At 47.3% G+C, this 20,271-nt stretch overlaps 1 protein-coding gene across 9 annotated transcripts in view; it reads left to right on the top strand.

The window, feature by feature from the left end:
- Nucleotides 1–20,271, top strand: part of TNIK (TRAF2 and NCK interacting kinase) — a 134,760-nt gene that overhangs the window by 106,140 nt on the left and 8,349 nt on the right. For 3 of the 9 annotated variants that reach the window (XM_026854559.1, XM_026854561.1, XM_026854555.1), the window contains 11 exons: nucleotides 447–553; nucleotides 3,297–3,460; nucleotides 4,640–4,737; nucleotides 5,454–5,477; nucleotides 7,920–7,928; nucleotides 8,971–9,155; nucleotides 12,295–12,421; nucleotides 14,632–14,796; nucleotides 18,263–18,377; nucleotides 18,944–19,114; nucleotides 19,192–19,335. In XM_026854559.1, the coding sequence (XP_026710360.1) occupies nucleotides 447–553; nucleotides 3,297–3,460; nucleotides 4,640–4,737; nucleotides 5,454–5,477; nucleotides 7,920–7,928; nucleotides 8,971–9,155; nucleotides 12,295–12,421; nucleotides 14,632–14,796; nucleotides 18,263–18,377; nucleotides 18,944–19,114; nucleotides 19,192–19,335 (1,309 nt within the window). Of the gene's footprint in view, nucleotides 1–446; nucleotides 554–3,296; nucleotides 3,461–4,639; nucleotides 4,738–5,453; nucleotides 5,478–7,919; nucleotides 7,929–8,056; nucleotides 8,060–8,970; nucleotides 9,156–12,294; nucleotides 12,422–14,631; nucleotides 14,797–18,262; nucleotides 18,378–18,943; nucleotides 19,115–19,191; nucleotides 19,336–20,271 lie in introns of all 9 variants that reach the window. The other 6 variants (XM_026854563.1, XM_026854557.1, XM_026854564.1 and 3 more) reach the window with 4 other exon arrangements.

Below are 20,271 nucleotides of genomic sequence, written 5' to 3'. Positions count from 1 at the left end.
AGCTAGAGATACTATAAAAACTCGGCTGTGGCTGCTGAAATGCACTTCAGTCTGAGTTTTACCTTAAAAAATAAGTTTTCTGGGTTTTGTTGGATTTAAATTATATTATATATGTATATGTGTGTGCATATGTTCATTTTTTAGAAAGTAAATGCCCTGTTTGATGCTAGCCAGGCTGTTCTGTGTGCTGCTCGGGGCTTCTCTGCCGGGAGCATCCCTGACCGCACCTTCGGAGCTCATTTCTGTCTCACACTCGGGCGATTCCTTTTAAAAGCCGAGAGCTTTGGGTTTTATAATTGCTGTAAATATTGCCAATCTCTCAGCGGGAAATCAATTGTAAGTGGAGTTTTAAGGCAGTGCTGAAGGGTGATCTCTCAGACGTGCAAACGGCTGCCTGGCGTCAGGGGGCAGACTGGGTGACAGCAAATGTCTCCGTTCTTTTCCAGGTGCCTCAACGAACCACTTCCATATCCCCTGCTCTGGCGAGGAAGAACTCCCCGGGCAATGGCAGCGCCCTGGGGCCCCGGCTGGGCTCCCAGCCCATCCGGGCAAGGTACGGACACGGAGGGGGCCGGGCAGGAGCGATCCCGGCGTACTGCTGCCTCTGGTATCGCCCGCTGGGGAGCCCCAACACAGGCTGGGGGTTAGCCCTGCTTTTGCTGGCTGGTGACAGCACGAGATCTGCAGTGCTCCCCTTGTCGCTGGGATGAACTTTCACATTTGTTAAGTGTTTCGTACCAGCACGGAAGACTGTGAGCACTTGGATCCCCGGAGGCTTTGCTCCCTGGTCGGAATTTCGTTCCTGGGCATTGCAGGGTTTGGAAGTGGATGCTGCGTTTACTGCTGTGGGGTCAAACGGGACTTTGGGCACTCCCTTTAGTGGAATTAGGTTCTGGTTCTCCCAGTCACCTTTTGCATGTGAGGGTCCATATAAGCCAGTGGGGAGATCTCAGTGATACGTACCATACATTCCCTATGCATCAGAGCAGCTTTTCGCAGATAACGACAGAGGAATGTGCTGGAGGACAGGCACGGATACAGCTCGATCAGATCTTCCTTAGATGTAGATCAAGGATTAAATTCCTTTTGGTTTCTTAGGACTAGGGCCTTTAGCTTAGCCAGATCCAGCTCTCCAGCATGACAGTGTGCAGGGCACGCTCGTAGCACCCCGAGGAATGATGCTGCACCACAGCAGCAGCCTGATCTCTGCCATGTCAGAGCTATCCCTGGGCATGTTGAAAACGAGCCGGGAAGTTGACAGGCTCTGTTCAGAGCTGGGTGGAAAAAAACACAGCTTATTCATGCAAGAGCTTCTCTCTGGTTTGCAGAGCATCGTGGGCACATCTAGACCGCAGACAGGCATTCTCAAGGTAAATATGTGTTCCACATAGCCTTGCGTGATGGAGAGCTCCGTAGTTTCTTCCTCCTGCCTTGTCCTTTCATGGTGAGGTTAAAAAGTGAATGCTGGGATGTTTATAGCTGTGTGCTGTCACCTGTTTCAGCATACGCCTTTCTTTCCAGCTCAGTGTCCCAGCCATGGATCAGCAAACTCATGTACAGCGGGCAGCAGCTTGGAGTAGCTGGCAGGAGTAGCAGAAGGGGAGAGAACATTTGCTGTTGTTCTTTTTTTTTTTTTTTTTTTAATTAGAGAAAAAAGCATTCACATCATGATTTGTTCTTCTTTATTGCTTAAGGCTGAGGCATTTTGAATTCTTGAAAATGTTATTCTTTTAATTAGCTGTTGCTTGAAGGACAATTTAAAATGCAGAGGGATATTGGACTGGGTAATCCCAGTAAGTGATGGTATTGAAAATAAAAAGTGTAATGGGAGTCTGGGATTCAAGTTGAAGGTTGCCCAGTGTTCCATGCAGCCTCCCAGTCCCAGTCCTGGTAGGTACAGGTAAATACATGAGTTGCCAAAGTTTTCAAATACGTTTCATGATTTAATTTAGCTAAGGACACATCAGGCATACAACATGAGCTGGAGGCCTTCAGTTTGATGAAAACTGGAAATGATTAGGGTGCTTCCATGTCTGTTGACCTTAAGTATTCAGTGAAATTATTTCGTATTTCATTTCCCTCACAGTAATGTAACATTTGTCTCATTTTCCTTTTTAACCACCTCTCCTATCGGTTCTTGATTCTTCCCATGCATAAATGTAAATATTATTGAAATGTGCTTTCTTTTGTCACCCTATTATAACAAATGAGGGGATATTTCCTTGCACACAGAAAGTTACTGTCTTGCTCTCATCATTTTAATACCCACCAGTGTCAATGCAAGATAACGCTAGGCAGAGATTTTATATAATATCCACGTTAGGCAGCGTCCAAAAGATTCTCCCAACGACCCCGTTATGGCAGCGGGCCTTTGCGTAATTTGCACCATCGTGTGTGTTCAAGGGACACGCTGTGCACGCCCCACAGACCTTGCACTTCACATGCACAGCCTCCCATTGCAATTACGTTCTGTCGTGTGGCACTGTTACCACATCATTTTGATGTACACAAAGCCCTAATTGGCCTAATGGAGAAAGCTTTTTGTACATTTTTAACAGGGCTTTGAATAATAAGATCACTTAATGGAAATACTGTATAAAACAAAATTGCATAACTCTGCGTGAACATGTCTTCTGATGTCATTTCAGTGCCAAATAAGAATTAATTTCCCAAAGGCACTTGATACCCAGAGAGATATTAGTCATTCTTTGTGTATCAAGGACGTGTTTTATTCTAGATTTATGTATGTTCACAAGGGTGAGAGAAATCAAGGAAGAAAAGTGGATAGCTGATGCAGGTTTGAAGTGAAGCCATATAAATCGGGGAATGTGAGCAAGTGGTAAAAACGATCTGCAGCCTTGTTGCAAACAAGATCCTTTCTTCATTGAAATATTTCTTTCTCTGTGTAATAGCGATTTGCAAATTCCTGCTTTTATGATGAATATTGCTGGTTAATTAGATGACTGCAGCATTGCATATCTACAGGCTGGAAGGGAGTTCTGAGCAAAGAATCTTTTAATTTTTGTCAAATTTGGCAAAATAAGAGTAGAAAGCTTCTCTGTCTGATTTTCAGTTTTGGTGCACCTTCATGAAGATGGTCAGTGCCTAATTCTGCATAGTCCCTAAGTGGGGCTTGCAGGCTCAGTAGCTTCAGAGGAGAAGACCTCAGCCCTTCTCCAGCCGAGGAGGTGTCTCCTCACCTTTGCAGCTGTCCCCGTCAGCACGGGAAGGATCTGAAACCCCGGAGGCACGTGTGACACCAGCTGACAGTGCCCCTCTGTTTTGTGCTCCTGCAGCAACCCGGACCTGAGGAGGACGGAGCCCATCGTGGAGAGCCCGCTGCAGAGGACCAGCAGTGGCAGCTCCTCCAGCTCCAGCACTCCCAGCTCCCAGCCCAGCTCCCAGGGCGGGTCCCAGCCTGGCTCCCAGGCTGGCTCCAGCGAGCGCAACCGAGTCAGAGGTGAGGTTCTTGAAAACATCCCTGAGCTCTGAGCACGCTTTCTGAGGCTTGTTCGATAAGCAGGAAGGGAAAGAGCTCTATAATGTCATGTTTGTTTTTTAAAAAATAAAAAAATCAAAGGGTTCATCATTTCTGATGTACTCTCTGACCAGCTGGGCTCTTTGCAGAGGTGCCAGCACTCCCTTTTGCCTGGATGCTGCTGTAGGATGTCCCTGGCAGCATGTGCAGCTCCTGTGCTGGGCATCGCAGTGCCAGGTAGCTTGTAAAAAGGAGATGAGGGTTATGCTTTAGGGTAAACAAAAAAAAAATACTAGCGTGTTTCCTATCTTCACTGACCCAGGCTCTCACTACTTCTGTTACGGTTTCTTTGGGAGCCTGTTTCACTTTTGGTGGGTGTATAATATTTTTTTGGAGCTTCATCTTTGTGCGAAGCCTGAGATGGGAGCAGAGGAGTGAATTCACCCGTAAGAAGCTTTCTCTAAAATGCTTTCACCAGGCAGCCGTGCTGACACTGGCTTTATGTTCCTAGCTGAATTGTTTCCTCTCATCTTAGAGCCACTCTTAAAGATATTCCATTCCCCTGTTTAATCGCAGTACAAGTTGCTAAAGCACATGCAACCCATACATCTGCATTTCTGGCACAGCCCCTCAGTATAAATCCCCAGGGCTGAAGTGCATTAAAACAAATGCTGTCTCCATGCTTTGAATTTTTTATGACTTCGCCATAAGATGAGGTGTCTGACATTGAAATCATCGCTCCTCTAGGTAGTCAATAAAAGGAGTTCATCACAAATTGTCCTTTTTGGTTTGGTTTTGTTGTTACTAATGAGGAATCCTGTGACAAATAATGTCCTAGTGATGTCAGATGCTGCAGAGCTTTTAATTTATCACATGCCCTGCCCTTCTGCAAAGTGAATTTGTTTCTTTAGTAGAAAAAAGGGTGATAACGCTGCAAGAGGGCTGTCAGTGGAGGCTGGGCTGGATTATGGCTTCTGCTGCCGTTATTGACGGAGACTTATTGCAGGGACAGTCAAGCAGAGAGGAGCAGGAGGGTTTTTCAAGGCAACATAAGCAAAATATTGATAAAGCCCCTGCACCCACGTGTCCCAGGAGACAGAACGCAGCGACAGCTTTCAGCAGCGTTTTAATTCCCACTCTCTCCACTTGTCTTTTTCCCAGGGAATGCCAAGCCCGAAGGGTCCCCTGTGCTCTCCCATGAGCCCGCCAAGGTAAAGCAGGAAGACAACAGGGACGTGACGCGACCGAGCCGACCCGCTGTGAGTCTTAAATTATTTCCCATGGGAATGTTGCCAGCCGGCTTGGCCATGTTTCCCTTTGGTGCGGTGGCACAACTGCAGGGACCCCAAAAAAGAGGCTAGTACCGTTGCTTCTCCAGTGGAGAGACTGGAAAGCGGTGGTACGGCGCGAGCCTGTGGGAGATTTGAATGCTTAAGAGCGTGCATGAGTTTTTATCAGGAGCCCAAGTCTAGGGGAAAGCACTTAAGCCTGTGTTTTCACGTGAAGCAGTTGCTTAAGGGCTTTGCTAGCTTGGGCGTGGTGGTTGCCAATGGCACATTGTTGTGTTCCGTGCTGCATGTCCCCCCACGGCGGGCCGGCGGAGGGATGCTCTGCTCGGGAAGGCTGGGCCACCAGCCCCCGACAGCTTTCACAGCTTAAAACCAAACCTGGTAGTGGTTTCTGTACACTCCCATTTTATTATTCTGAGCAAAATCTCATCCGAAGTGTTTCCTCCTGGTTTAATGCTGTTGACATTTGTATTTTAAAACTGCAGAGTCGGCCTAATAATGAAATGAATTTTCACTGCTTCTCTTTTTTAATGTGTATTAATGTTTTGTTGATGTTTTTTTTCTCTACACTCCACAGCGTTGAGCTAACAATTCTAATTTTATTTCTAACCTGCTTGCCCTTCCTCTGGCTTTTTCCTGTCCCGATCTGTTTCCTCTGATGCTGATTATTCTTCCTTTACCCACAGAGCTATAAGAAAGCTATAGATGAGGTTAGTGATATCTTTTCTCAGTGGGTCATGCCTATGCAAGGTTGAGCAGATAGTGCTTAATATCGAACCGGGTGGTTTTTGGTGCTGACACTGAAAGAGGTGGCGATGCAATCGTGGGTCAGACGGGAGACCAAACGGCCGTGTTTCGGCGTAGGGACCTGCCCGCAGGGAGGGGAGCGGCGCTGCCCGTGTGTTCTGCTCGGCCGTGGGCTGCCTCAAATCCGCTGGCCAGACCACTTGCATGGAGGCCGTGGCCAGAAGTGCCCCAACGTTCACGTGCGGAGTGAACGGCGCTGCCGTTGTTCGCCGTAGTTGAAGGAGAAAGAACAAGAGCGAAGGTTTCTCATGCCAGTGGAGGTAGTCTGGGCAGCCTGCACCCCTCACCACATTCTGCTCTCAGCTACAGCCCCTGGCCACCCACTGATTTCAGTGGGGCCATCGAGCACTACTTGAAATGCATTTGAAGCCTAATTCAAATGAAGGCTCTTGACAAATGATGGAAAAGAGCGGTGGAATAGAGTGCCTCATCTATTCTCATAGACCAGGCTATCCGCTGTAAAGCCAAAGTCATCAGAGCTCTCTTGGATGTTGATGGGCAATGTTAGTCTTCATCCATCCTCTTAAAAAAATGAGTCCTGAATTCCACCTTTTTCACCATATGATAATACTTTAAATGGTTGTGCATCTGGCGATGGTGAATGTTTAGATATTCGTGGGACAAGACCAAACATTCCTGATTTAGCATTTCACTTGCCTCACGCTTGCATCGCTGTGCACACACTGCTGATACTGGGAACTGCGGGGCTGTAATGGAAAGTACTGGTATCAGCAGCCTCTCCTGCAGCCTCTTTCCGCTAAAAATAGAAGATAAGGAAGATGTGCTGGTTAGTTAACTTGTTCTTTTGGATAAAACATGAGCAATGCGTTTTGTTTAATGAGGTGCTTTGTTAAAGAAAAAGCACATAAATCAGTGTCTATTTAGAGGCAGCGTGTGTGCTAAATTCAAGTTCAATGAGCTATGGGATTTTGGAAACCCATCTGACTTGATTCCAGCAAATATTAAATCCAAAGAAGTCTTTGTAATTAAAAGTAATTAAAGAGCACCGATGCTGCTAACTTATGTATTATGTCACCCTCAGTAATAACATTTCATACACATGTGGAACTACAGAGCACTTTCTTTCCGGTTGTCAGATTGTTTCTGGTCCAAGAGCAACTCAGTGAAGCCGTTTAATCCTACAAAGTGCTCATTACTTAGAGAAAACGATAGCATCAAAGAATTAACCATCCCGAGGCAAAGCTTTAACTAGGAAATACGAGTTATCTGATGATATTGTCTGGGAGTATTATTGCTGTTATAACTTCCAAATTAGTTATTAGAAACTAATTAAGCTGATTTTTAAAATACTCGACTGTCTTCTAGTGATGACCAAAGAAGGCTGATAGGGTGCCTTGTAGCACGTTGGAAATGGAAGCTGCAGAACAGGAGTAATTTTCATGGTGCGTGGCTGTGATAGGGAAGGGTTCAGTCCTAGTCCCGCACTGCAGGACGTCCAGCTGCGATTTTAACAGGCTCTTAGTCCTAAAGTCCTTTTTAAAGTTGAGAAGGCTCTAATCCCAACTCAAAGGCAAGTGCTCAATGAAGAATGTATTTTATACTCTAAATGGAAAGCATTGTTAAGCTGTTGAAACTGTCATTGATTCTTATTTAGGAAAAGAAACAATCATATCATAAAAGCTGCTACAGCGCTAATTAATATAATTAGTTGCCATGACTGCAGATTTGACTGTATTTCAATCCCAAACATGTTGACATCGGAAGTAAAGTCTTGAAATACCACATTCTCTCTTTAATCGTGATAAAAAGTCTTTCTTTAGAGGTACAGAGAGCATTTGGAGAGGGGTATATAACACCCATCACAGGTAGCTGCTGTGAAGCAGGGATTGATCCTTGTGTTTTTTTAAAAAAAAAAACAAAACAAACCATCTTTTTTTGGTATATTAATATTTAGGGGTGTGATGCAAAGCTCTCTGACGTCCCTGGGAATCTCTGCTCTATGTCAGAGGCCAGGCAGGGCAGACCTGGGAGCAGAATGTGTGGCTGCCCGCCGGGAGGTGTGGGTCATCGATAACCCAAGTACAAACGGCTTGCAAAATATTCCTGCTTCACGATTAAAAAAAATAAACTGGGTTTGCATCTCAGCCATAGAGGTTTTCCATCGTTTTCTTCACATGTCGACGGGATAGATTTTAAGAGCTCCCTTTGCAACCGTAATTAATATTGCCGTAGTCGCCCTGCTGGAACGGTAAACTGGAAATGCAGTAAATGAGAGTATGGCCGTAAGACAATTGTGGAATTTAGTCTTTTTCAATGAGTTTCTTTCTCCCTAATCCTTTATCTCTGACCGAATGCACTGATGCCTACCTCGGTCACTAATATAGGGAGAAATGGTAAGACTGACAATTGCGATGCTTTGTTCGTCATGTGCATGTCTTGTGCAACAGAGTTCTCTAACCCATTCTAATTCGAGCTCTCATGCTTTTCTGCCCTACTGCTTCCCCCTGCATTGCTATAAAAGCATGTAAGATAACAAAAAGTCTCTTTTCTACACGGTGCCTGCCATGTTCCTTGTTTTGAAATAGCAGTGTCTATTTTATGACTGTCGGGTCTGAGACCTCATCAAAGTCATGGTAAACTGAAAAATTATTACTAGGCTTTGGGACTGCTCCTATCTTTTTTTCTTGTTTCAAGGCTTTTTTTTTTTTTTTTCCCCCCCCCTTAGCTTGTAGGCTGCCACATTTCATATAAAGTGCTTAATGGGTCCTGCTGAGGGATTTTTTTTATTTTTTTTTTATCGTGTGGCTGACTCAGAGCTGTGACTCCAAAGTCTGGCTGAGCTGGGCGCTTCTCCTCGTGCTCCTCACCGCCTCTCGGCAGCTGCCCGGCAGCGGAGACTCGCCACGGAAGCAGCTCTTGATGTGGGGATTTTGCACCACTCCGTGGGAGATGCTGTCATTGCTTCCTTCCCAAATGCATTTATTACAGAATAAATACAATTATGGGGTCTCTTTGAGAAGTTTGAAAGAAAAGAAAACCCTGCAGGAGAAATTCTCTGAGCCAATCTTTGAGATGACATTGTTTTCCAGTTTACTATGATGGTGACTGAACTTCACCTTTTCCAACAAATACAATTTTGTCGTGTATATACATATAAGTGTGTGTATATATATGCACATACACGTTCCAAACAGAAAAAGAAGAGGTTGGCTATTGATTTTTTCAGTGAGCGTAAATCAGTTTTGTTTTGTTTAATAAATGCTACATGCTACAAACATTGTCTTACGTTCGTTTCATGTTTGTAACGACTCTGTAAAGCTATTTCTTGTTGCTCGTGCTGTTAGCATTGGCTTTTGAAGAGATGTATGTGACGTTCTCCTCGCTTTAAATATAATAGCCACTCCTTTCTTGTTTTCTTGCCCCCATCCCCTTTAGGATCTGACGGCCTTAGCCAAAGAGTTGAGGGAGCTGCGCATCGAAGAAACCAATCGCCCCCTGAAGAAGGTGACGGACTACTCCTCCTCCAGCGAGGAGTCAGAAAGCAGTGAGGAGGAGGAGGAGGATGGGGAAAACGAGACACATGATGGGACCGTGCCCGTCAGCGACATTCCACGGCTTATGTAAGAAATGCTTTCTTTTTGGGGGGCAAACGGTGTAACCACAGTGTGTCTTGGTCTGGAGAAGCAGTAGCTGTGATATGAGATGTGTTTGGTGGCTGGAGCTGGGAACGGTGTCACAGTTGCAAGGGAAAATTTACTCGGACAAGTCTTTTTCCTGGTCCAAACCAGAAATACTTAATGGGAAAAAAATGTGTTATTTCCACTGCACATTCAGTGAACTTGGACTCCAAGCTGATGGGCCTGTTCCTGCTGATGAGCAAGGCAGATTTTTGGCCAGCGTGGACACACCTGAGCTCATCCACACCTTGGGTCCTGCCCACAGGGTTGGCGTATTAAAGCTCTGCCTGCTCTTGAGCCGAGTCTTGCCCCAAATCAAGCCATACTGAAGTGCAGTACTTGGTGGCCTGCCCAGTGCCAACTGGTAGAGCCAGAATATAATAATCCTGAATTTTTATTTTTGATTTTTGTCCTTGACTCGTCACTGTGCAAGCAGCAAAACGTGGCAGGCTAAAACACTGAAACAAAAAAGTCAGCAGACTATACTATTGTGTCATTACAGGTCATGGGACACTTGTGCTTTTGAATATCTCTAGAGGAGGGAGGAGGGCAGCTTCAACACACACCCAACAGCTGTCGTTGTGCAGAGCAAGCTCGTAGAGCATCCCTACCCAGGCTCCCTGCCCCGTGCTTTGCAGCACTAGCACTGCAGGGGTGTTTTGGGGGGGTTCTCTGCTTGGCAGTGGGGTCTGACTCCTGCCCCTCTGAATTCACAGAGGAGTTGTGGGAAGGCTTTAGGGGATTTGCGTTTTAATCATCTAATTTCCATTCTTGCTCCTAAATGACTTATTAGTCGATATAGGTGTACGTGGCTTCGTAGTGGTGGGCCATGGGAACAGGGAATCACTCTGGGTGGCAAGGAGACCTTGGGGGTCCACGTCATGCCAAGTGCCAAGCTCCTGGGTTGGAGCTTCCTTCCAGCAGAAGAATAAAAATCAGAGCTCTTGGAATTTGTTTGAGGAAGTCAGGAGACAGAGGGTTGGCTCTGAATATGCAGCAGTCGGATGGGCAGTCACCTGTGCGAGAAGGGGCCTCCGGCTGCTCACAGAAGCGGAGTTTAATCAGGAGTGGTTAATGTGTGCTGACATCCTTCCACCAAACACCTTGGGTCTGACAGAGCACCTTTCAGTGGGTAAAATAGTTCACTGAAGGCTTTGCAGCCGTATGTGTCAGACGACAGGCGTGGTGGTGAGATGGGTGCCCCTGACCTGCTGCCAGCCAAACGCCTCTTGTCCCATAATGTCCCGTTGATGAACGTGCCCCAGAGACTGAACGTGGAGCTGCAAACCCTTGGTGTCACAGTGAGGTGGCAGGAGCTCTGTGGGCGTGGCTGCACTGCTGTGTCTCTGGGCAAAAAGAAAGCAAATGCTTGGCTTTACACCCTTATTTCACAAAAGGAACCTTAGCTCAAGTTCAGACTAGATGTAGTTGGGCATTTTTCTGTCAAAGCTTTATGTTTCCATTGTTCGGTGTTCTTCATTAAAAATTGGGGCTGAGAGAGATCATCTCATCTTCTCCTGCATCTTCTGAGTGATCTTTGTATAACCCATTTTTAAACTTCCCTGGGCATCCTCCCTGAGCACGGGGCTGCTCTTCATTCCAGCTCTGTCCGGGTCTCTCCTGCTGCAGTATAAGCCCATCCATCGCTTTGTGTCCCAGAGGATAAGAGGGACTGTTCACTCCTTCCACCCCTGCAGATACCTTTTCTCCATCTGATGACTGTGATGTCTCACTTCAGCTCTCTCTCCTCTGAGCTGTGCAAGCCAGCTCTTGCCCATGTCCAGGGATTTCTTGCAGGTTGACATGGAAACTGCGCACTGATGAAATTTAGGACCTTGGGGCTACCACAGCCATTCATTCACTTACTGTACAGTCTCAAAATTAGCATACCCTCCTTTCTCTCTGCTTTCCTATTTCTAAAACTGGAATAACTGTGTTGTTTCCTTATCCTTTGGTGGTATTGAAAAGCTAATGGTAGGTCGTAAGGTCTGAGCTCCTCACGTGGAAGTGTGGCATGCTGCTGTCAGGAGTGCTTTGGTGATGCCTGTCCAGTCGTACGTTTGGTACGATGCAGGCGAGGATCCATCGTGGAGCCAGTCCCTCCTTGGGGTCCCTGGGGCTCACATTGGACTGGTGACCCCCGTGATTAATGCAGGCTTGCTTTGGCTTTTCACACTCCCTCATGGACAATGACAAGTGGGTGTGCACGGGGATGCCATGTTAAAGAGTGAATTACTTCATCCTGATGGAAAGCACTCAGTCTGTATGGCTTTTAAATGTGAAGTAACAGGTCTCTTCAGCAACATCTTCATAACCACCTTTGGCATTTCCCAGCACACAGGCAGGGCTAGGTACTTAGGCACTTTGTCATTTGCTTTTGGTTTTGTTTGAATTATATTTAAGCAGCTGGTCTGCTAAGAACGTAATAAAAGAGTAACGGTGGCTGCTCACCACCTGCAACATCCACTCTCTGGCAGTCCTAAAATTTAACGTGTATGAGAATAAATTCCAGCCTCTCTCTTGAGATAGGAGCACAGAGATAAGGCAAAATCACAGATTAGGGCTAAATTTTCACCTGGAAAACAGCAGAAAGCTAGAGGACACGACTTGTACTCCTGCCCACACGTCCTACAAACCCCATCCCATCACTTGTCTTTTGTCATCGGACGCTCTGATGTGCTGTACCTTTTTCAGGGGTTGAGATGGCAAATAAAGGGAATGAATGATTTTTTTAAAAACTTCCATAAGTGGAAAAGATGTTGTAAAGTAGAGTGGGACTGCAACTCCTCATTACCTGTTCATCAGTGCTCCTCTCAGTGTACCTTGGGTCAAGAAAGGCCCTTCTTTTGGGTCTCCATGTAGTGTATCAACTTGGCCCTGGGTCACTTAAGTGGATATATTTTCCAGTTTTATCCAACTGTGGATATATTTCTACACTTAGGTGGATATATTTTCCCATTTTTCTTCCCGTGAAATAGATACAAAGCCTTACCCTGATTAAAATAATATTGTATTAGTAGACTTTTGATCTAGTTTTGCAAAAGAAATATTAATCATTAATGCTTTTCCATTCTGTCCTCAGACCAACAGGGATTCCTGGAAGCAATGAGCCGTACAACCTGGGAATGGTGACAACCCACGGGCTGGAGACTTCCCATGCAGATACGTTTAGCAATATTTCAAGGGAAGGGACTTTAATGGTGAGGGAGGTAAGTTGTAAAACAGATATTTCCATGGAGCATCTTCAGGAGGTTTTGCCCATGTAAGCACAAAAACTAACAGTGCTGTGTGTCCGGAACACAAAATGACTGAGTAAATTGTGCTCGTTAGCGCTCTTGTTAATACAGTTTACGCTTGGAGCAAATGTGACAAGTGCAAATGTTTCTCAGAACTACAAACAGCAGTGAATAGTAATGCCAGGGCACGGCGGGGAGGATGTTCATACAAATGACTCTGCCGTAATCCAACAGTAGCTCCAGGCAACAGAAGTTATCTTCAATTTACAGCATTTAGTGAATATACTTGGAACCGGGCCCAAAGTTTCCCCTTTTCTTCCCAACCTTTGCCACCGTGTCAGAGGCACGCAGTGTTTGTAGAGCATTTGGAGGCGTTTATGAGGGGCTGGTCCTGCTCAGGGAGGGCCAAACCCTGCTCCCCACCAGCCAGCCCAGCTGCGGGGGTCACTGGGCATTCCATGCAGTTGTGAGCCCCCGGCTCCGGCGTCGCGGAGGTAGGGCTGCGGTGGAAGCAGTCCTGGTGCATGGTACTGCAGGAGTGAGGCACAGGAGGCACGTTTGGTTGGCTGTGGGAGATCTCCCCCAGTGTTTCTGAGTTTCCCAGTTGCTGGAACGTGCTGGTGATGCTGCTGGAAATGCAGACAAGGCAGCAGGTCTCCTGGTGAGGGGGCAGGAGGCTCTGGCAGTTAGTAAAACGGGGGAGTCGCTCCTGGTGACATGTAAAGGTGGTGGATGGGAGAGGAGAAGGAGGGAGGGGAGTTTGCAGTCAACAGTCGTAAAGCAGAAATGTTTAGATCAAAAACTAGATTTGACCAGCATTTTAATTCTTGATTCCATTTATATAAAATACGAAGAAAATAAAAGCAACTTTGAAAGAGAGGGAGTTAGCAAAATCACAATGTGTTTGCTGCCTTTCTCCATGAGTTTTGGAGGTGGACAGCAATGCACAGCCCACCCCATCCCTCCCTGGCGTGGAGCTGTTGGGAGCGGGGATCCTCAGCCCGGGCAGCCCTCTGCCCATCCTTGTAGCAGGGAGGGTGATGTGGTTGAGCAGGAGAACACGTCACCGCTGTAAGAGGCAGCCATTTCTGAAATGAGCTTGGTGTTCAGCATCACAACTGTAAAACACGTGCCAGGCCAGCAAGGCCGTGTGAGAAAACCAGTGATGCAGGAGGTTTAAAAGCCACAGGCAAGTCAAGCAGCTGGGAAACCAGCTTTGGGAGGAGGGAGCATGAGAAGAAACCCAAACTGGAGCCTCGTGCTTACTGTTTGCTCCCCAGCACCGCCGTAGCCGTTCGAGGACAGACTCACTGAGGTCAGTGGGTTTTGGGCAAAGGGCTTTTCACTCTTTGGTGGGATGGTGAGGTGGTTGAAGGTGAGAGTAATGAGTGATCAAAAGATAAATGTTGTCAGGACTGGTCAGAAACTCACTGAGCCTGTTCAGTGGGAGTTTGCCACTAATCCCAGTAAATGCACGAGTCTCAGTCATGATCTCATTGATGTGCTCCAGGTAGGTGGGATTCATCAAAATGGCAAATATCTCAAAACGATACGCAGGGAAGGGAGAAACTTCCCAACACCTGCCGTGCACGAGGTGGGGATGGAGAGGAAGGGGAGCCCCGGGGAAACCCCAGGAACCTTGTGCACGGAGCGAGGTGCCAGTCGTTCTGCCGCCGCTGCCGCTGTTCACTGCTGTTTTGGGTTACAGAAACATGCGACGGGGGCTGTGTTGGCATTTGCAGTCAGGCTACTCGCTGCTGTAGCTGTGCAAAGCCGTTGAGGCTGACGCTGATCGAGGGGTCAGATTCTGCTGTCGCTGGTGGCCGGTGGCCGTCTGGGAGGAGAGCTGGCCATGGGGTTTGCACCATGGTGGCAAGAGCAGAATCTGCCCTATGTTCCTTGTCTCCAAATGACAGTGATCAGGCTTCTCTCGCTCTAACATGGCTAATTACTCTGTATTGACTTTGTGATTAATCCTGTCTTTATTTCTCCTGGGATGGGGGGTTGGTTTGCTGCTTTCAAGATTGCATGGGGATGGAAACAGAGAGGGTCCTTCTCCTGTGCTTGCTCTGGGAACTGGGGGACTGCCGACAACTTGGTTTTGTTTGGTTTTGGTTTTTTTTTCCTCTTCTTTTTCTTTTCCCCCCCCTTCTCTTTCTTCCTCATGCCTTGTGTCTCTGCAGACCTCTGGTGAAAAAAAGCGTTCTGGCCACGCAGCCAGCAATGGCTTTGCAGGTCACATCAATCTCCCTGACCTGGTGCAGCAAAGCCACTCGCCTGCGGGCACGCCGACCGAGGCCCTGGGGCGAGTCTCCACGCATGCGCAGGACATGGACTCGGTGCCTGAAGTAGGTGGTGGGGGGCTCCTCTTTCTCCTTTGCATCGCTTTAAACAAGTATTAACATCTCTGCCCCATAAAGGACTTTCCTGCTTTCCTCCCTGGCTTTCTTGGCTCTTCTCTCTCTCTGTTTCTGGTTCACGTGGGTGAGTGTAGTGGAATACAAGGGAAGCTGATGGGTTACTGCTATATGGGTCTGTGGCTGATGGTAGAAATGTATATTAGGTGTTCTCTCAAGCCCATCAGCTGGAGTTTTGGTGGTGATGGTGTGAATTCTGCTAGCTGATTTGAAAGACCCTTTTTTTTTTTTTTGACACTTGGAAATAGAAGAAAATTATGAGAGCCAGTGATGCCATTAACTTCAACTGGGCCCAGCTTCTACCTGTACAATCTCTGATACTTAACGTGATTCAAAAGTTTAGCAAAAACTCCAAAGCCAACAAAATTCTGCATAGTTCTTCAGACTAGAAAAGACCTACACACCTTTAAAATGGTGTGTTTCCTGTCATGGCAAAGTTTTTCTCCCTGGTAGCTGTTTTACAGGGACACAATTGAACGTGACCATTGTATAAGGCGTAAAAAGTCCTAGAAAGTGCAACATGTGACACATAAGACAAGGGAATTGATGTGTCCTGGTTACTATCACCGTCTGTGGGAACCAGGCACAGTTCTCTGTTTTCCCATGAGAAATCAACTCATTTGGTGCTAAATAAGCTATTTTACTTCATTTTTTTTCTTTTCATTTTGTTGGTTATACATCCGTAAGTTCTGTCATCGTATTCTCTTTCATAGAAATGATTTACTCATTTTATGGTGTACTTTTACTAGCAGTATAAAAAAAAAATGCCTGGAATTGGGCATTGATAAAACATAAGAACAGATGGTGCGTGACTTGACCTCAAGATTTTATCCATTTCCTTGTTGCCTTTGAAAGCAGTGATGAGAGAGTTGATGCTGAAAGTAACACCTTCCACGGTCATCCTGGGACTGCTTAAACACGGGCAAGGATTGGATTTAAATATATTCATTTATAGAATACCAACCAAGAAGATCTTTTCCATTTCTAAAAACGCATTTTTAGGGCTGACTGAGCCAGGAGTGGGTGGAAGTGGAAACTTGGGGATTTAGTTCACAGGCTTCCAGGTGACTCATGGTGCTGCAAGCAAAAAGAAGGGAGCAAGCACAGCCTCACCCTGCAGCTTGATGCTGTATCTGTAAGCCACCACGGAGGTTTGCAGGCAATTGAACAGGACCTGGAGGAAGATGAGGTCTTAATATTTAAATAACAGACTTGGTAGTTATTAAAATGCCAGCTTCTTAGGAGAATAGCTGAATCTGAGCAAAGAAAATAAATGCTCGGTGCATTGAGGTGAGGGGTTTCTTCATACTTCAGTTATCAGAAAGCATTGACTCTCAGCTGGAAAGCATCCCTGTAAATACTGAATTTTTCTCCTCCTTGAACTGTTTGTGTTTTATGGATAAGACATCCAGCACCGGGAACAAATTGTGTATTTCTTGGATATGAAAGAAGCATATATCTTATATGCACACACAGATACGGCCGCACTGTGTATGTAAATGCAGTATCTGTTCCTGCAGCCTTCCCTGCCGCAGGCTGTTTAACTCCTTCCGCAGGTCTCAGTTACCACGTACTTTTTGGAAATTCATCCCGTTTCTATGGAAACAGGCAGACTGTCAAGGGAAGAGATATGGGAGGGAAGCGGGATGCGCAGCGTGGTTTTGGCAGGCGTAGGGCATGGATGCTGGCTCACCCGTGGATGCCAGCCCCAAAATGCTTGGAAAGTCCTGAGCCATGAGAGAGCTCACGCACTCGATGGTTTTTTTGCCCCTAAATCTTTTGGTGGCCCACTGGAGGACAGGTACGAGCCCAGCCCAGTTTCGGTACGGATGTATTGGGGTGATGGTTCCCCATGGCACAGCTTGTCCCCGTGGCAGTTGTTGGCACAGGGAGCAGCCTGGGCTCTGGTGACGTAAAAGCTGAGGAAGATTTATTTCAGGGAAGGAAAATGTCCCGAGGAAGAAAAATGTGAATGGTAATGCTGCTGCAGAGCAAGTTGGTTTTTGCTGCTGTGACAGCTCTTAACGGAGCTCATGCGTAAAGCATCTCCTGGGTAAATACTGGGGTAGGAAAAAAGCTGCTCAACAAGGAGGGGAAAATCATATCACTTTGACTCCCAAGGCAAGGATTTTGCATGGGAGAAGGTCTTAGCCTCATTTTCTGTCTTAACAAAGCAATGGCTTTAAAAAGGAAGCAACGTGATGTTACGGTTTGTTCCTCTGCACGTTGCCTTGGCAAAGCATTGGCTCTGACATTCCCTGCGATACCTTCAGGTTAAGTTCTCTTACCTTAGAAATGACCTGTTCTGTAATGCTCTGGACAATTTAAAACATTTCATTGAAATTGCAAGCGACCCATACGTGTCATCCTCAAAGTGTGCTAAAGACCAGACTTCGGTGCGGATGGAGCAATGTCAGGGATGTCATCTTCTGATGGGCCTGAGTACCTGAGGCATTTTCAAACACCCCCTGATCAAAATCTCACCCTAAAGCACCACACAATTCACCCCCAGCCTTTCCCACCTCCAGCACCTCGGGTCCTCCCAAATGCAGAGTGGCCAGACATACTGAGGGGCATTGATGGGTCCTGCCTCAGCGGTAGGTGTGAGGACCAGCAATACCAGCAGAAGAAAAAACAGGTGTTTTGCTAGAGAGCTGGCTTTTTCTGCTTTCCCAGGGGTGTCAACGTTTTGGGCTTAGTCCAGCAAATCCCTAGATAACACGCAGTGAAAGCAGAGCAGTGTTACAGCTGTATGAGCTCTGCTGCCTTTGCTTTACAGGTCCTATAATAGATTTCCACCTGTTGAAAGAAAATCTTCACTCAGACTGTGCTACTTAGAGTTTGGCTTTGGCACAAGGAAAGCCACAGCCCCGCCTTTTCCAGCTCTTTTACCCCGGTCATCACTGGGTCCATGTCAGCTGCCCCATGCTAGGGCTTGCCAGGGCTCCCAGCCCCATCCTGCCAACCTTGGCTGCACCCTGGGCGAGTGGGAAAAGCAAACCCTCACCTGCCTGACACCCCAGGGCAGGCTTTTTAAGCGGGTGTGTTACACGCAGACAGGTTGTTTTTTTTACCTGCGCTGACTTTTGCCTCTGGCCCTGCGGCTTCTCCGCTAACTGGTCTCATGGCTGTGCTGTGCTTCTGCCTGCGAGAAGAGAGCAGAGCCAGGCCCTGCTCCTCTTCGTCTTCTGTTGCTCATGGACACGCACAAATCCAATTTAATGTTTTTCCTGATTAGTTATGGGGGAGGAGGAGCAGATGTTCATATAAGGCTCGAAAAGGGCACCACAAGGGCAGGCACTGTGTCTGCTAATTAGCAAGCCTTAAATATACACACATACACAAAATTAGTGTTATTTCTGGGCTCTGAGCTCGCTCTCTGCTGTTTATTTTCCAGTATGGTATGGGAAGTAGCACCAAAGCCTCTTTCACCCCCTTTGTGGACACTAGAGTGTATCAGACCTCGCCTACTGATGAAGATGAAGATGAGGACGAAGAGTCATCTGCTACTGGTAGGAGGCAATGTGGCCAGCTTGAGAAGGGAGGGTCTTACGGAAACCAGGTTGTGGGGCCCGAATAACCCCACTGAACCTCTTTCATATTTCACTTACTCTTGTCCAAACATTGCTCGTATCTGCATCCATGTGCTCTCCAGTTTCCATCCAACTTCTTCTCCCCCGCCAGCGAAATGCCACCAGAAAGATCTGAGAGCAAAACAGGGAGCAGCAGCCAGGAGAAATGTTCCTGGCAGAACCAGGAGGTGGTAATCTCTTCAAAAAGCTGGCAGTTGCTCTGAAATCATTGACAGTGGCTGGATGCGGGCATGCAGGCAGCGAATAGTACTGGCCAGCTCGGTAGGCAGGGCTGGAGGTCTGGGGATATCACCTGCTGATGGGTTTGGTGTTGGCTGGTTCCAACCAACAAGTAAATCCTAACGATCCCTCTTCAAAGTAGTAGCTTGTGACATAGTGATGACTCCTCCATCAGGAAATAAACCAGGTTTTGTCTTCCTATCCTGAAAAAGAGGTGACAGAAGGGTTAGTCCATCACACCTTCCTATCTTGTGTTTTCTTCCAAGCCCTGTTCACCAGCGAGCTGCTCAGACAGGAGCAGGCCAAGCTGAATGAAGCTCGGAAGATCTCGGTGGTGAACGTCAACCCCACCAACATCCGTCCCCACAGTGACACCCCGGAGATCCGGAAATACAAGAAGCGCTTCAACTCGGAGATACTCTGTGCTGCTTTATGGGGTAAGCCCTGAGCACATCCGAGTGTTGTCCTTGGGAGCAGCCGTGGCTCCTGGTGCCCATTGCCCTCTCCTCTTCAGGTGTGAATCTGCTGGTGGGCACAGAAAATGGCCTGATGCTGCTGGATCGGAGTGGGCAAGGGAAGGTCTACAACCTCATCAACAGACGGCGATTTCAACAGATGGACGTACTCGAGGGCCTCAATGTCCTCGTGACAATATCAGGTACGCCCCTCATGCTCTCACCCCATCATTCACCTTCTCTGCTGTACACCCCGAGCAGTTCCAGCTCAGACAAAACCTTCCTACAGGTGTCAGAGGGAAGCTCCCAGGGGAGCTGGAAGTGGTTTATTCCACAATTAAAGGTGTTAGATCTGCAAGAATGCCTCCAAGAGATGTCTGCTGCCATCACCTGCTGGCTTCCCTTCATCTGCAAAGCTCCATCCTCCTTTAGCTGGGAGGGGAGGGTGCAGGATACAGGCAGATACCCCAGCAAGACAGGGTGTCACAGCTTGAGGGGGCAGCGAGCTCTGCTTTTGGGTCTGGCTCTAGCCAAGGGAGCCATGAACCATGGCTTCAGGGCTCCAGCTCAGACCATGGCTGTGCTCGGAGTGCCTCAAGCATCATAAGGGCCACGGGCTTAGCACTGTCCCTGCATTCATCCAGGAGCTCCGGAGCTTTCAAATCAGGCTCATGGGGTGATTTCTGGCAAAAAAAGCAAAAAACTCTATAGTCCAGCCTCCCAGGAGAGTGCCCAGCATCCTCCCTGCAGAGCAGCCCTGTGAAGCACACGTGTGGCAGAGCCAGGGCAGAGCCTTCTCCTGCTGATACCAGTCCCACAAAGTTCACGGAGGACAGCAAGAGAAATGCTTGTTAGGAAAATTGCTTGATACCATCCTTCTGTTTACTTTCACATTGTTCAACGCCCTCACTGGCTCACTTGGCATTCACCTGCAAATTCCTGCTCCCTGCATTCAGACAGAGCCCTTCAAAACTGCTGCTTCGTTGTTTACCTTGGTCTGCAGCTCCCCTGTGGGTTTGGGGATACAGCTGTAGGAATAAGAGTTTAATACAGGTAGAAGATGAAAGGGGGAGTAGTGCTCCCAAGACGGTGCTGGGAACAAGCCCCGGGGACTTGGGGAAACCCGTGAGCAGATGGAG

This window comes from Athene cunicularia (genome assembly GCF_003259725.1).
Source record: "Athene cunicularia isolate RWA chromosome 9 unlocalized genomic scaffold, athCun1 chr9_part1, whole genome shotgun sequence".
Lineage (NCBI taxonomy): Eukaryota > Metazoa > Chordata > Aves > Strigiformes > Strigidae > Athene > Athene cunicularia.
Note: the sequence above shows the minus strand (reverse complement) of the source record. Positions and strands in the feature narration are given on the sequence as shown.